At 40.3% G+C, this 15254-nt stretch overlaps 1 protein-coding gene across 1 annotated transcript in view; it reads right to left on the reverse strand.

Annotated features, from left to right (window-relative positions):
• Nucleotides 1-1134: 1134 nt before the first annotated feature.
• The window catches only part of LOC308144648 (complement C3-like), a gene marked incomplete at its 5' end in the record, with an annotated part of 107381 nt that continues 93261 nt past the window's right edge, over nt 1135-15254 (reverse strand). Inside the window, 26 exons of the mRNA XM_080515823.1 lie at nt 1135-1332; nt 1880-2027; nt 2236-2316; nt 2556-2639; nt 2724-2813; nt 2905-3010; nt 3426-3515; nt 3624-3711; nt 4047-4098; nt 4926-5016; nt 5125-5184; nt 5279-5434; nt 5529-5692; nt 6563-6716; nt 6811-6924; nt 7324-7486; nt 8308-8383; nt 9173-9372; nt 9462-9549; nt 9636-9696; nt 10118-10327; nt 10402-10541; nt 11151-11236; nt 12655-12934; nt 13093-13389; nt 14803-14871. Coding sequence (XP_080371949.1) covers nt 1188-1332; nt 1880-2027; nt 2236-2316; nt 2556-2639; nt 2724-2813; nt 2905-3010; nt 3426-3515; nt 3624-3711; nt 4047-4098; nt 4926-5016; nt 5125-5184; nt 5279-5434; nt 5529-5692; nt 6563-6716; nt 6811-6924; nt 7324-7486; nt 8308-8383; nt 9173-9372; nt 9462-9549; nt 9636-9696; nt 10118-10327; nt 10402-10541; nt 11151-11236; nt 12655-12934; nt 13093-13389; nt 14803-14871 — 3293 coding nt within the window. The 3' untranslated portion in view covers nt 1135-1187. The remainder of the gene's footprint in view (nt 1333-1879; nt 2028-2235; nt 2317-2555; nt 2640-2723; nt 2814-2904; nt 3011-3425; nt 3516-3623; nt 3712-4046; nt 4099-4925; nt 5017-5124; nt 5185-5278; nt 5435-5528; nt 5693-6562; nt 6717-6810; nt 6925-7323; nt 7487-8307; nt 8384-9172; nt 9373-9461; nt 9550-9635; nt 9697-10117; nt 10328-10401; nt 10542-11150; nt 11237-12654; nt 12935-13092; nt 13390-14802; nt 14872-15254) is intronic.

A 15254-nucleotide genomic window follows, 5' to 3' on the forward strand; every position in this document is an offset into this window, starting at 1 on the left:
CATATTTTCTGGACTAGAAGTCACATGTTATTTTAAGTTGCATCTGTCAAACAATTTGAGAAATAAACATGTTGTACTGACATATGTTGAACTGGTGTATTTGTGAATTTGTTCCTCAACTCTGGACATTATCAATTTTAGGACACTTCTTTGTTTCTTCATCATGATAAGTTTATTTGATTTTGTTCCCCTCACAAGTTTCTCAAACCCTGTATTTATTTATTTTTTTTGTTCTGTTATCATACAGTGGTGATCCCAGGTGGTATATATTGAAGATTGTCATACATAAGTCACTTCTTGATATCAGTCAAAATGATCAGCAAACAACTAGAAATTGTGTGACTTGCAGCTTCGAAATAAAAGTCATACATTCTAGTTCGAATTTCTGTATTTACAAAGTACAAGATACTGTTGTCAACAGCTCGATGAGTAAAAAATTGCTTGGGTCAGAAAATCTCATCAAGTGACACAACTGGAACCTTGTGGTCGTAACGCCGGTCTAACTCTATTATTAACTAAAGTATAATAATGTAAGGAAGTTAATATATTCACTCACCTATAAAATATACTCCTTCATCAGAGGGCTTCAGCTTGCTTCGGTCAATAATCAACATGAAAACTGCTTATTTCATCATCGGTTTAACAATAAACATACATGATTAAACATTAAATGTTTCATGGATTTGTAGTGAATTTTAATGGACGACTCAATTTTTTTTCCAAAACATCCCAGTGAAGCCAAAGGTTGGTGGATGGTGGGTCTCAACAACACACAAAAGCAGGATCCATCAAAATCTTCTGCTCTTGATCCTGGACAGTACCTTTGTAAATTGACAATCATAAGCAGTATTAGACAAATCCATTTGTATTCTCCACACATGAATATTTAAACTTTACTACAACCTGTATCTCTTTGGTATTTTGTTAAACTATGGAAGAAAAAAAAAAGCAATGCATGATATGTTCCGCGAACTTTCACTACTTGACATCTGTTTTTATAACTTCCTCATTGTGTCTTAACGAACATAGAAACCATTTTCTTTACACTTTCAGTTCATCTTTCCACAGCCAAAAAAAACAAAAACGTGGGGTTTTTTTTGTCTTTTGTTTTTTTTTAAAGAAGTCCTCTTCTCACAGAGTGAAAAGAACTTGAAGATCAAAAATTTGAGACTCCTCCTCGGGTTTGTCTACAGCCTGCAGGCGTTGATGGAGAGTTCGTAAGCGGTGTCTTTGAGACTCTTGCATTTGGCTTGCAGGCTGGGAGAGGCGGAGCACTCTGCAGACGAAGGCCAGCGCTCCACCCACGTGTCTTTCCCCAACATGTAGACGTATCTGACAGGACAAATCAAAGCGGGGACAAAGACACTGTAGTTTTATCTTTATTCGACTTTCAAGCGACACAACTGAATTGAAATGATTTAGAATTTTTTTCTTTATATATGTAAATTCACTTGTGCTCGACCCATAAAAGCCCCGTTCACAATATTTCCAAGTGCAATGGTTGAAAATTACTGTTGCCTTTTGGGTGTTTGTTGACATCACAATAATGCTCAGAGTCAGAACTGAACTTTTTGAAAATGCTGGGACTCTGTCTTTGGTGAAAATGCTCCATCTCTGTGGAAATGGAGGAAATGGCTTGTGTCTTTGTGTCATAAATGGACTTTTTAACTCATAAACTCATAGTCAGCAATGTCCACAGGTCTTATTGACGGCTGCCATGTAAATAACTCGCACACTAGAAGCAACTAAAGTTCTTTAGGTTTGAGTTCTTTCCCATGGACACTTTGATATAATTAGAAAGTGAGATCAGCAACGGATGGTGGAACAACCAGCCTTTAAAGTTTGTGTATTTCTCTTGCGGTCTCTAAATTTAATTCACCTGTGGGTTTCGGGCTCGACGTTCCAGGAGTCCTCTTTAGGGCCAATGATGAGATACTGGGAGCCCGGCTCCAGTCTGAGACTGTCTCTGCAGCCTCCGTGAGACATAAAAACCCTCCGCTGACCCACTTCAACTCCAGCTTCCACACCTGAGAAAGGAAGAAGAAGAGTGAGGAATTATTGCACACAAAGCCACCAGGAAGGCGAGACGTATGTGACGGTCGGTGGTTCAGCTGTTTATCATTTGTTCTGTGTATTAAACTGCTACAATATTCAGATTTTGTGTTTTTCATTGAGCGATAATGCATTTTTGAATAGTTCCTCACGTGTGCAGTGAGAAAGGGAAAAGAAACTCACCCAGTTTGATCACCTGTGCGATCTCCACCTCGTATTTGTCGTAGTAACTCTGGCTGACATTGAGCACCTTCACCTGGAAAACTGAAGAGAAGGAATCAGTTTAGAATCGCATAGCCTGGCAAACATCAGATCAGAGTGTCATTCTCATTTTACTTCAGAGACACTATTGACTCTGGTCAAGACCGCTAAAATTACAGCCTAATAGCATTTATATGATTGACAACTTGGGATACAACAATACCGGTGTCGAGTATTGGCTCCGACACAAAGGACTCGTACTTGCAAAAGATCCCCGACACAAATTGACTGTCTGTTTTTACCATGGTGGAGGCTCTTGCAGGCGAAGGTCTCCCTCTCTAAGCTGGAGAAATCCTGGTCGTCCGTTCTGGAGATGCAGCAGTCGCCTGCGGTGCAGTCAGCGAAGAGAAACGTCAGACATCAAGCAAGGCACAAACAAGCATCTCTGTGCAGACTGGTGCAGGCTGTACCCTGCGTGCAGCGGCAGACGTTGTCCCTGCAGATCTGAGCGAGCTCCTCCTTGTCCTCAGTGGGAGTGTAGGTGCGACTGCAGCGGTGGTCTGCGTCCATGAAAGAAGGGAAGGAATTTGAATTAACGCGGGGAAAAAGAATGAAAGACTTCATCTACACTTTAACCAATCTGGTGCCGACCTGGGTTGTAATACTCATAAACAGTAACTGAGGAAGGCTGGAGGATCCCAACTTTGAATCTCTGCTGCAGTCTGAAGATCAGGATCTCCGGCTCCATGTGAGAAACCTGAGAGAAGAGAAGAGAGGGAAATGTCAGTTTCCATGGAAACGGCACAAATGCTGATAGCGATATAGCTAGCATGCCAGGCCAGAGAGTCGGTGTGCTTTCATAAAGTTGTATTTCCCCCTTTTCCACGGAGTTGGAGCACTTTCGAAGAGCTCCACTGTGAGGACCATTTTCAAAATGTGCGTTTTCATAATGGCTCCGAGTGCCACTGTCGTGTAAACAGACACCCAAAATGCAATGAAAGCCTTCCGTTTTCATAACATAAACAGGTCTTAGCCCTGGTCTCTTATGTCAATTCCTCCACTCCATGATGCCTTTCTTTCTGACTTTACCCTATTTTCATTGATGACATTTTTTAATGTCTTTGAAGAATTTGCAGTTAAATAAACATGCGGTGGATTTACATCACCATTACCTTGAACAGGTGGATGATGAGGGAGCCTCTGTCACTCAGATTATCCACAATCTGGAAGTTACTGATGTAGCGATCCACAGAGTTGGACAACTAGACACACAGAAACATAAAATAAGTAACTTATAATAACTGTTGAAGAGGCCAAATGTCAGGCAGCTATTTGGAAATGTAAGCCTAAAGATTTTCTTGAATTATCACCATTTCCAGGTCTGAGTTTTCAGGAGTGAATCCAGTGGGCAGGCTGATATCCAGGACCACCATCCTGACATCTCGAGGCCCAATAGCCCTGGATAGGAAAGGAATTAAAATAGCAAGAATAGGTAAAGCAGATCTTGGTAATTTCCTGTGATTCAGGTCTAAAATATGATTTTTAGTCAGTCACAGGACTGTAAAATTAAAGATAGTTCCTTGAAAGAAATCAGTGTAAAACTGAAACACCATCACACACAAAATAAGGAACCACCAAATACATTATTGAGAATAATCTGGAACAGGGAAAAAGGAAGCAGAAACTTATCAATGTTTCAGGGTAGAAAAAAAATCAAACAAACATCGTAGCACTATTGATGTAATTTCTTCAGAAATAAAGTATATTTCATCCCACTTATTTGCTGAACTGACCTCACTTTGATGGTGAGCTGGTAGGACTTTTCTACATCTGCTGGAGGTTTTTCTGGAACGAGTCAAAAACAAAGCTGGATTCAGATATTAGGGGTGCAGCAGTACAGGAAGCCCAGGTCGTCTGAACCTTGGTTTTTGGGTCACGGTTCAATAGATCCTTTGACGAGAGACAGTTGTTCTTTCGCTGGTGTTGCCTTCTCGAGTCCTCAATGGTCGGAAAGCATGACATCAGGGTGATTTACACCGGAGATGCTCATATTGCTCATGTTTCCTTTCACGTATGTGATATGTTTTAAGCAACACAGTGCAATTCCAGACAGAGAGTGACGCAATTGTAGACACTGCCTTGTGGCCCGCAAGTGAACACGTCTACCAGGCGTGCAATTTTCACATGCGGTGCGTTTCCATGCAAGAAAAAAGCAACCCATGTGGGTTTCAATATTTCAATGGGAAGCGTTGCATGATATCTACCTTGATAGATGTCTGATTAAATCAAATCAAATTTGACCCAAATGGCACTTTTCATACATTCTGTATCACAAAGGGTTTAATAGACATTAAAAACAAAAATGTTGCCTTAAAATACTGGACAAATTAGGCATTTTTATCTACTTTTCCTACTATAGAATGAATGATGTATCTCAATATTTGTATCCTTTGAATTATGTTTTTTTTTTCATCGTTTTTGCAATGTGTGTGTTTTATGTAACTGAGGCAGTACAACGGTCTTCGAGATTATAAAGGAATAAAAACATGTCGCAAAAACAAAGATCATTCAAAGATTTCTTGAAAATGAGAACTTGTGTCTCAGTGAGAGTACCTGTATGAATGAAGTTTATTAAAAAGAAAAATGTGTGACTGAATAATTTTCATCTTTACCGCCGGATTCTTCAACGACGACGTTGAGTTCAAAGTGGTTGCAGGGCTGTTTCTCATCCACCTCGTGCAGCTGGTTGTAATAAGTCACCACCTAGTGACACAAGAAGGGAGTGATGTTAAAGACAGGGGACAGATCAGTGAAGAAACTCAACAAATTGTCTTCATGTACTACTGCTTCATTGTGGAAAAAAAATCCAACCTCAAGTATTCCCTGTCCGTTTCCTCGAGCTTCCACTTCAAATCCTTGATTAGTCGACAACTAGGGAGGGGGGGAAAAAAATTGTGAAATACGTCAGAACGAATCCACACCGCTCTTCAGGCTGATCGTGTTTGACACCTTAAAGTTTACTCACCCTGGAGGAGCGAGCCACGTAGGCAGTGTTGGGGTTAAAGTTGTAGCGGATTTCACTGCGTCCGGCGATCCTGATGTCAACGTCCAGGCTGAGGTCCTGAGGAGGGGGCTGGTTGATCAGATACTCCGACAGCGCCTGAAGGACCACCATGGTGGACTTGGAGAGGAGGAAATAGAAATGAAAGAACATTTGACACTTTTGATGATTAAGCTGCAGATTATCTCCCCGGGGCCCCGCAGCCCGCTGGTACCTGCGTGGAGCCGAAGCCCCCTCCTCTTCGTCTCTGGCTGTTCAGCCACTTGAAGGCAGCTGCAGCTTCGTCCATGCGCTGCATCTTGAGCAGAGTCAGCAAAGCGTAGCCGGTCGCCTCGAGCGTGAACAAAGAGTTTTCCCGATCAGGCCAGTGGCTGCCACCTGCACGACAAAGAAGCGCTCACTGAGAGGTCAAAAGACCAAACCACCAAACCACCAAAACGCCAAAACACCAAACCGTCCACTCATACTATTGTAATTACACAACAACTTTGTGAGTGAAATGGCAAAATGTTTGTTGTGTCAATCAAAATGGGGGGGGGGGGACTTTTTAAAAACGCTCTGCTTCCGGGGAAATAGGCGGAAAACAAAACTTTTGAAAGGTTCTGACTCAGTCTCCAAGGAAAATGTCAGGGGGGGGGGAGTGTTTGAAAACACTCCACCTATGTGGAAACAGGAAAATGCAACTTTTTGACAATGCTCTGTCTCCATGGGGGTGGTGGAAAATGCAACTTTTTGAAAATCTCCATGGAGTTTCATGGAGATGCATCTCCATGAAAATGGGCAAAAGTGCAACTTTTCCAAAACGCTATGACTCCATCTTCACAGAAATGCAACTTTTTGAAAATGCTTTGAAATAAATGCAACTTTTCCAAAGGTCTAAGCTCTTGAAAATGTCTGGTACTATTAAAAATCCCAAACAGAAGGAGCAGACATCAGAGTTTGTAATGCGTACACAAACTATTGCTCCTCAGAAGAACTGAAGAGAAAATTCCCTTCAGTAAAAACTAAAAAGTTTAGATTCTGTTTTAACTCTCAATTCAATCATTTTTGGAGCGTTGATGTGAAGAGAGATACATTCACGCATATCACAGCAGTTTGAGTAACTTCTGAGAGGCTGAATTTGTGAATTCATATACTGAGATGTTATTTTGTTACGTACATGAAACTCTATATCCAAGTCGAGGACTCATATTTTGAGTAAGTATCATTAAAGTATTTCAGGTCAGGAATCCTCTTTGTATATTATACCTTCAGCTGCAGCTTCGAGTAAAACCTTTGTCGGGTTGAAGCGTCCACTGTCTGTCAGAGAAAGTGCGTAGGAGATGATGGCCACCGTGTACGGTCTCCTTCCAGGCTTCATGATGGCTTTCCTCAGGTAATTTATCGTCCTACTCATCACCGTCTACATTATACAGGTGACACGCAGGGAGGTTAGTCACGGTCTCCAACAAATACAACAAATCGCAGCGCAGATTTATAAAAAAAATTATCTTTGCCTCCATCTTCACAATAGGACCGTCGCAGTGGAAGCCCGCCTGCTTGGCCTCGGCCAGAGCGATGAGGACGAACGCGGTCAGCGTCGCCTCTGGATCGTCGCCTTGAAGTCCACCCTGGAGACAAACAGCAGAGGTTTGAATCCTTTGTTTAAAAACTTTTGATACACAGGAGGCCGGGTCCGATTTATTCCTCAATGTCAATATTAATCATTTGTAATGTTGAGTGTTGTGAGGAAGTCCACAGCAATCATGGTCATTTACAACTATTTCTGCACAATATAACAATAATTTATTATACTTTTGAGAAAGGTTCAGAGCCACTACAGAGAGGCTAAAAAGCCACGTGTCGCTCCAGAGGCAGACTCCTGGTCAAGAAGTCAAGAACCTATTTGTTTATTGCATTTAGCTCTTTTTATTTGATCTCATTAAATCTTGGTTTTTTTTTTCTTATACTTTTTTGCATGTTGCCTGAACTTGTCTTTAACTTTGAGTTGACCTTCCTCAGTGACTCACCGTCATGGTCGTGCTGTACACCGGGTTGCTCTCTACGAATCTCCCCTCAAGAGGCCGGTGTTTGTTCTGCATCAGGAACACCATGGGGTCACACACCTCCTTCTTATTCACTCCAATGATGGGGTGAGCCATGGAGAACACCTTCACCACGTACGCTGTGATCCTGACAGGCAGAGACGGGGGGGGGGGGATCTAAAATGATCATTAGTTGTATAAAAGCTGAGTGGATGTACAGCCGCAACTCGGGATACATTGCAGATGTGTTACTAGATTCAAATTGAGGATATATTTCGTAAAACACATCAAGGCCAGACATTTTTATTTATATAGCAGCATTCAGACACAAGGTGATTCATAGTGCTTTACGAGGTAAAAATCAACATGTTTTATTGTTTTTTTTATGTTGACTTTGTTTAGTTTTTCCAATTAAAAGTATTTGTCTTTAAATAAATGTATATATCTTTCATTTATTAATTTTTTTCCAAAACAGCATTTAATCTTCACTGCTTATGAATCTGAATATCCGATATAATAATATACCTTATATCTATAATATAGATATAATGTATTTATAATCTTTATGATTAATTAACAAATTATATTATATAATTGAAGTGTATCCTGATCACTCGTTACAGTAATCAGATGAATATTTCAAATAGCTACTCAAGGTCAGCTTGCTTTTTTTCACATGATGAAAAGTGAATCAAATTAGACTGTTTATATTTTCATGTCACTTGGACAGCCTTTTGTGAGAATAAAGCCATATGTGTGCATTCCTTTCTCTTTTACATAAACTGACCTGGAGAAAATCATGTTAAGATTGTTGAGATTGTGAATCACAAATCTTTATTTGCACGCAGAACATATTCCAAATAATTATATTGAATTGAAATAATACATGTGTTAACACAAGATTGTCCTTATTTACCATGTTTTATGACGAGATCGAATGAAAGATGTACAGTAACGTATAGACAGTACCATGTGCTCGCTCCTTGTCTTCTGTAGGGCGGGTAAGAGCCAACAGGCATTCTGTATGCCAACTGCTTCTCATAGCCTGAGGATGTGAAGCAGCATCAATTAACTCCTGATTCAAACAGAGACCAGTTTCTCAGTCCTTCAGTCCAGGTCATCATCTGGTTTCCCAAACCACAAATCACCAGTCTTGTTCAAGATACTAGGGTTCTGTAACTGATTGCTGATATTAGATCAATATCTGTGACATATTGACAAAGATGCACTAGTATATTTCAATATACAATTTCCTTTCTTAATATAAGTCACATGATCAAAAAAAAAAACTGAAAACAAAGTGCAACTTGTGGTGAGGACAATATGTTAATGATTATTTACACTGGCAATGCATCACAGGTATTGTGGAAACAAGCCAAAGCTCATGTTACTTCCAGTCTGATATATTTCATGTGGTCATGAGTGGAACAAGCGTTCGAGTTGATGTTAATGTTCATGGTAAAGCTAACAGTGGACCCAGGCAACAGGAACGAAAGAGAAAGTATCCCTGCAGTTCAGTTTTCACGTATAACATTTTTTCACAAACCTCAAGAAACTATGTGTGGATAAAAGTAGCCAATTATCTATTGGTTGAATGCATTAAAGTATTATAATACAGATCCATCAACAATCCAAGAAATCTTCTAATACTCTAATCAATCAGCTCATCAACCATTCATCCAAAAAGCATCAGGACATCCACCCACTCATTTTTGTTCATTCATCCATCTCATTAATCCATTCTGCCGTCAGTTCACAACATTTGTGGGTGCAGCTAATCAGGTAATGTCTTGATTTCCCTTTGCGTCCATCTTGCTCCACTTGGGTTTCTCACCTCTCCTGATGTATCGGATGGCCTCTGCCTTGCGTTCCACCCCAACACTCTCCCATCCTTTGCTCCGCTCCAGGTAATGTGTGGCGATGAGCGGCATCGTGATGCTGGCCAAGTTCTGCTCCACGCAGCCGCCGGGCATCCGGATCAAAGACCCCAGCGAGTCCTCGCTGATGGAGTTATCGATGCTGTCTGCCAACACGCTGCCTGTTAAGGGGAGGGGGAGACGGAAGGAGTCAATCGTCTCTCTGCAAGTGTTATTTATCGTTGTGTCATCACTTGGAACCGTGACTGACCTCGGACATTCATGAAGGTTTCTGGGACAGAGTTTGGAACGACTGACTCCAGGTCGACTTTACCAACAAGGACCGTCTGTTTTCCTGTTGTCGACACAAGCACTGTTACGACACGCTCCAAGACCTCATGCACTGTGACTTTGCTGCTTGTATATGAGCAATCCACGCACCTCCTTCAGCAGACGGGTTCAACACAGAACTCCAGACTTTAGTCTTTTGCACTCCATCCAGCTGTTTTGGTAAAGACAAAAGGGAATTGAGGTCATTTCAGATCATAAACTCAAATTAAACTGCAGCAGCATTGAAATAAAGTTCTCAGAATATGTGAACATTTTGATGATATACCTGTATGTGTATTTCTTCCCAAAAAACTAAGGGAAAGCTTTGACGTCGGCGGTATTTATTAGTTATGTTTGAGGCTCTTGAACTGAGAACCCATTTACACAACAATGTTTCAAGTGGAAACGTATTATATTTGTGTTTTCATTCCAGAAAATGTTCACATTGCAAACAATATTTACAGAAATATATTTTCCGTGGTTCCAAGCACCGTTGCAGCAAAGGTTTTTCCTTTACACTGAGACATTCGTCATCTCTGACTAGGAAGATATCTTCATCAGGTTTCACGTCGTCATCATCATGGTTGACTCACCACCACACGGAGAAATTTCTGGATGCGGTCTCCCCCCATCGAGTCTCTGCCGAGCACCATCACCTCCAGAGGAAGTTTCCCCACCACCAAGGGAACGATGGTGTACGGCACCGCCACAGAGGAGCCGGCTGGCAGCTTCACTTCCTGCGTGTGTCGGTCCTTGAACGCGACGCTGCACACGCCCTCCGTCTTCATCAGCACCACCCTCACCTGAGCAGAAATATCAAGCCATGACAAACGCAGGAGGAACCCGCCACGAGCCGGAAAGGAGAGGATTCTCTTACGTGGAGGTCTTCATCGCCGTAGTTATGGATCACGGCTTTGATCTCCACCTGCTCGTTCCTCGCCACCGAGTACGGCAGCTTCAGGTCCACGAAGAAGGGCTTCCAGGACTTCACATTGTAAGGTTCCGCCACACAGAAACCTGGACACAGTGAGCCAACATATAACAGTGTTTACATACTCTTGTATTTATTTATTTATTTATTTATAGATTTACATATCATGTTGTATATTACTTATACAAATACCTTATAACATCATGTACCTACCATCCCATACTGTATACGTATGTAATTTAAATATACATTGTTCATGTAATGTCTCACAGTGTCTATACCACATTGTATTTACATTATACATTTTGTATTTACTGTCTTATATTGTTAATATATAATCCTACATCATCTGCATATTATCTGATATTTACTGGGTTTTTAATGTCTCTAATTTCATATTTTATTCTATAAGATTATGTTTTGCATGCAATATTTTACTGTGTAAATATTTCTCAACTTTTCTTTTATTCTTTGCGTCTGCAATCTAAGTACTGCCACACTAATAAGACTGATGAAGGAATATCTAATATAAACTAATCGTCACATTTCTTATTTTCCAATTTACCTGTTCTATCATTTTTTTCCCTATTGTTTTAAATGCACTTTTATGTAGCACTTTTACATTCAACATGGTCAGTACATTACATAGAAAACATATTGACACTATTATGATTACTTCCTCCTCTTTCACACACCAGTATCAGGCGATGTGCTGACTGCCAGGAATCCCCACTCCGTGATGCTGTCTGGTAGGACATTACTCACGACCAGAGATGCCTTCCTGGAGAACAAATTCAGATTCATTATCTTCACTTCCAAGTTTTAATGCCAAAGCACACTTTTAATAAAAACAACAAAATGTAACTGATGTAAAAATCATAGCAGGTCAGAAAATTACAATATGTTTCTCTCTCTCTCTCTCTCTCTCTCTCTCTCTCTCTCTCTCTCTTAAATTGCTCAATATAGATACATCCCAAGACGTCCACATGTTGATTAAGAAAAAACGTACTTTCTGTATTAATCTCCTCTTGTTTATTACTATGAGTTCACAATTTTATCAACTTGTTGCATAAACAAACCTGTTTTTTTGGGATTGAGAACTGTGTGATTTCTGCAAGTGAGTCTATAATCTTGGTTATGCCATCACAGGTTTGGGCTTCCAAAGCTTCAGCAAACAACTTGTGCAAGTCAAACAAGGCCGTGACACACATATCCAGCATCGGATGTTACACAAGAGTAAAACCAAGAGCATATACACAGAGGAGAGTGACACAGATCAGGACTGTGTTCATGATTCATGCCTTCATCATCAACAAAATGAGGCAACTATCAGAAAAAAGAACGTCTTGTACTTTCAACTAACAAAATATTTGTGTCATTGTCAACATGCGAGGCGCATAAAGACACACAAATTCTTGGTTTGTTTTGTCAACCTATTGATCCAAACACTGTTTTCTTTACCAGCAGTAAAAAAACATCTAAGGTCTGAAAGTGCAGCATATGTTGAACAAGTGCAATCGGATGATTGCACAATACTGAATGAGTTGACCAAGTGTACACCACACCAGATAGTCACCATTAATAAAATATTCCTTACTTTTCAAATGAAGGACATAATTTAAAAACACTCATTTATCAGAGAGATTCCACTTTTTTCATGCTAATGAAGACTCTTCAGACTGAAGATTGAAGTTAACTTGGTATTCCACAGGGTTCTCTGTTTGGACCTATGCTTTTCACATTATACAATGCTTCCTGTATTATCTGGAAACACTCCATTACTTTCCATTCTTATGCAGATGATACACAAATCCATTTCTTCATGAAACCATATGATACTGATCTTCTAAAACTTGACTTTCTTCTTATGAGCACAGATATGCTAACCTTTCGCGCATACTTTCAATCGCGTGTAGCATGAAGCATTGGTGGTGTGTGAGTCATGAAACACTTTATGTAGCATGTTGCTCATATTAGTAAAGTCCTCATGGGTCCACTGGGCAGTTATAGTAATGAGAGACATCTGACTTATTCGTTGGTCCAAATTTCTCTGGGTATTAAGTTGCTGGTGTCGTATGAATAAGTATGACTACACTGTGTCGTATCAGATCCAATTACCCGATACCATTATTCACTATAATTTAGATTTCAATGGATCATTTCCAAATACAAATCTTACATGAATTGAAAAACACTCACCCATCTCGGTCTGCCTCGGTCGGCAGGTCAAAGTCCGTCCACAGCCAGGACTCATAGAACTTGAATCGTAGGTACACATCCGCCTCGTCCAGGTAGTCCCACTCCTCTTCCTCCCGCTCCTCCTCTTCGACTACCTCTTTCAGTATCGACAACTCTTCTTCTGCCATTTTGTTTGCATCTGTATAAGAAGTGCGGCCACCGGGTCCAGGTGGTCCAGGTTGTCCTGCCATTGCAGGTCTTATAGGTTCTCTATGTGATACGGTGTGAAAACGTGCCGTGTCTGTTGGGAAACGTTGTAACACAATGAGCTCGATCAGGCCATTAATGCTCCACTAACAATGACACAACAATGTGAATTCATAATGAATCCATCAAAAAGTTTCAAGGCATCCTGCAAACTCAATCGAAGTGCAAAGTTGATCAAGGAGCATCGATTACCTAACGAATATTTGGTTGGCATGTGCCTTCGTGCAGACACGTCCACTCCAAACGGACGGAAGGTTCGCATTGGAGCTGACGTGGTGGGAGCTATCGTGGTTGTGGGAGGCAGGGTGGTGGGCACCTCAGTGTCGAACACCTGGCCCCTGTAGGTGGCGCAGCAGTAGCGGAAAGCCCGGATGCATTCCCAGCCCTCGGTGATGTACAGAGAGCGTCGTGTGCAGGAGTACGGCATGGGGATCTCCCTGAGGCCATCTTTACAGCAGCGGCGCAACAGCTTCTCTTTATAGTGACTCTCTTAGGAAAGACGGGGACAAACATGGACGTATGCAGGCATTAGCATTTGGTAATTCTAAAATCAGCAGGGCAGGACTGTTGAAGACTGTCGCGTGGACATTATTTAGTACAATTAACAGATGGGTTCAAAATAAAATGTAAATTTTGACCATTTGCTTCCAAGAATCAAATAAAGGAGCGAGAAGGCTCGCTGCTAAAGAACATGAATGTACTGCAGCAGAAACAATCGTTTTCAACTTCAACGCCTTCACCAGGAAAACTAAAATATAGTGAAATGTGAAATATCTCAGAATTATTTTTTGTTGTTATTTGCAATCAGCAGTTCCTGACATTACATGTGGTTGTTTTCCTTTCTTAAAAGTCTTGATCAAAATGCAAAGCATTAAGGAATCATTTCATTGTGTTCTCATTTGTTCAGGTATCAGAGTTGAATCTTAAAGGAAATTCAACCTGTCGACCTGATTCTGTTTCCTTTGCAAAAACTGCTTCCTTTGTATGAACGCTACTTTTACATATTTCTTATATAATCTTGTAAATAATGTGTCCTTGGTTATATTGGTTGATTAGTTTTCATTAGTTGGATTGACTCCAGTGCCTAGAGGCCCTGAAGGGGATAAAGCAGTACTGAAGATAAAAAGATAGATGGAAAATAGTGTCTGAAAATGTTTTTTCTGTCAGAAAAATGTCAAATGTATTGAAATTGGAAAAGTAATGGGATTTAAAATGTGCTTTACCAATGGAGTTGAAGCTGGATCCAAGACACAATTCAACTCAACTTTATTTATAAAGTACTTTAAAAACAAAAGCAGCTTAATCAAAGTACTAAAACAAAAATGTCTGCCAAAGGTTGACCTGGACTCAGAAAAAAAACAAAAACAGTTCCCGGATCACCTCCAAAATTTAATGGAATCTTCCATGGCCTAATACTGTATCTATCTGTGGTGAACATTTCTACAAGATCTTTGTAGTAGTTTTGACGTAACCTTCCTGAAAGTCATGCAGACAGACAAACATACGCTGATGATTTTATTACATCCTTGGAGGACGTAATAACTAGACATACAAATCTAAAACATAGAAATGTGAACAGTAAAACACATTAAGTAGAAGTGGAAGATTAGTTGAAGCTTGATGTCAGATATTTTACAATCATCCTTGGTTTATTTTGAATTATTATAAGTGAAGTGTTGCAGCAGGAAGATGTCAAAAAACACAGGATGTCACACCTGTGCGCTGTCAGATTTCTCTAATATTTCAATGTGTCGTTGTGTCAGACGTGGATGATTGTCATTTAACGTATGTTTCATATCGCACATCCTCAAAAAAACAAGATTCTTTATGTTAAAGAGTCAACCCAGTACAAACTCCAGGTAAAAGATTCAGTCTGAGCAGACCCAATGACAGGAAACTCACCCAACTGCACTTTGCGCTGCACCTGTTCAGGAGAGCGCTTCCTTCTGAAATGACCTGGACACTGCAGGGCTGGAAAAGAGAAGAGAGGAAATAACTCAGAAAATACTCCAAGTAGAACAAAATCTGATATTAAAAGTACAATCATATACATTTTCTTATTTTCTTCACCATATGTAGTTTATGAGTCACACACAGTTGTAAATGTGATGTCACTCGGATAGAGATTAATTAAAATGATGAAGTAAGCCATTGTAAACACCCATAAGTGTATTTTGCTCCCGTTAACTAATTATTAAAAGTCAATGAATCGTTGGTTTCACAGTTAATAGTTGGACGATGGTCATTCTAAGCATATGTGAACCACATAGATCCATAATATGTCATTTGAAAGGAGTCAAAGTTTATGTAACACCAAATTTATATCAAGGTAAATGTGTCAATGGATGCACATT

This window comes from Blennius ocellaris (genome assembly GCF_963422515.1).
Source record: "Blennius ocellaris genome assembly, chromosome: 3".
NCBI classification, from domain to species: Eukaryota; Metazoa; Chordata; class Actinopteri; order Blenniiformes; family Blenniidae; genus Blennius; species Blennius ocellaris.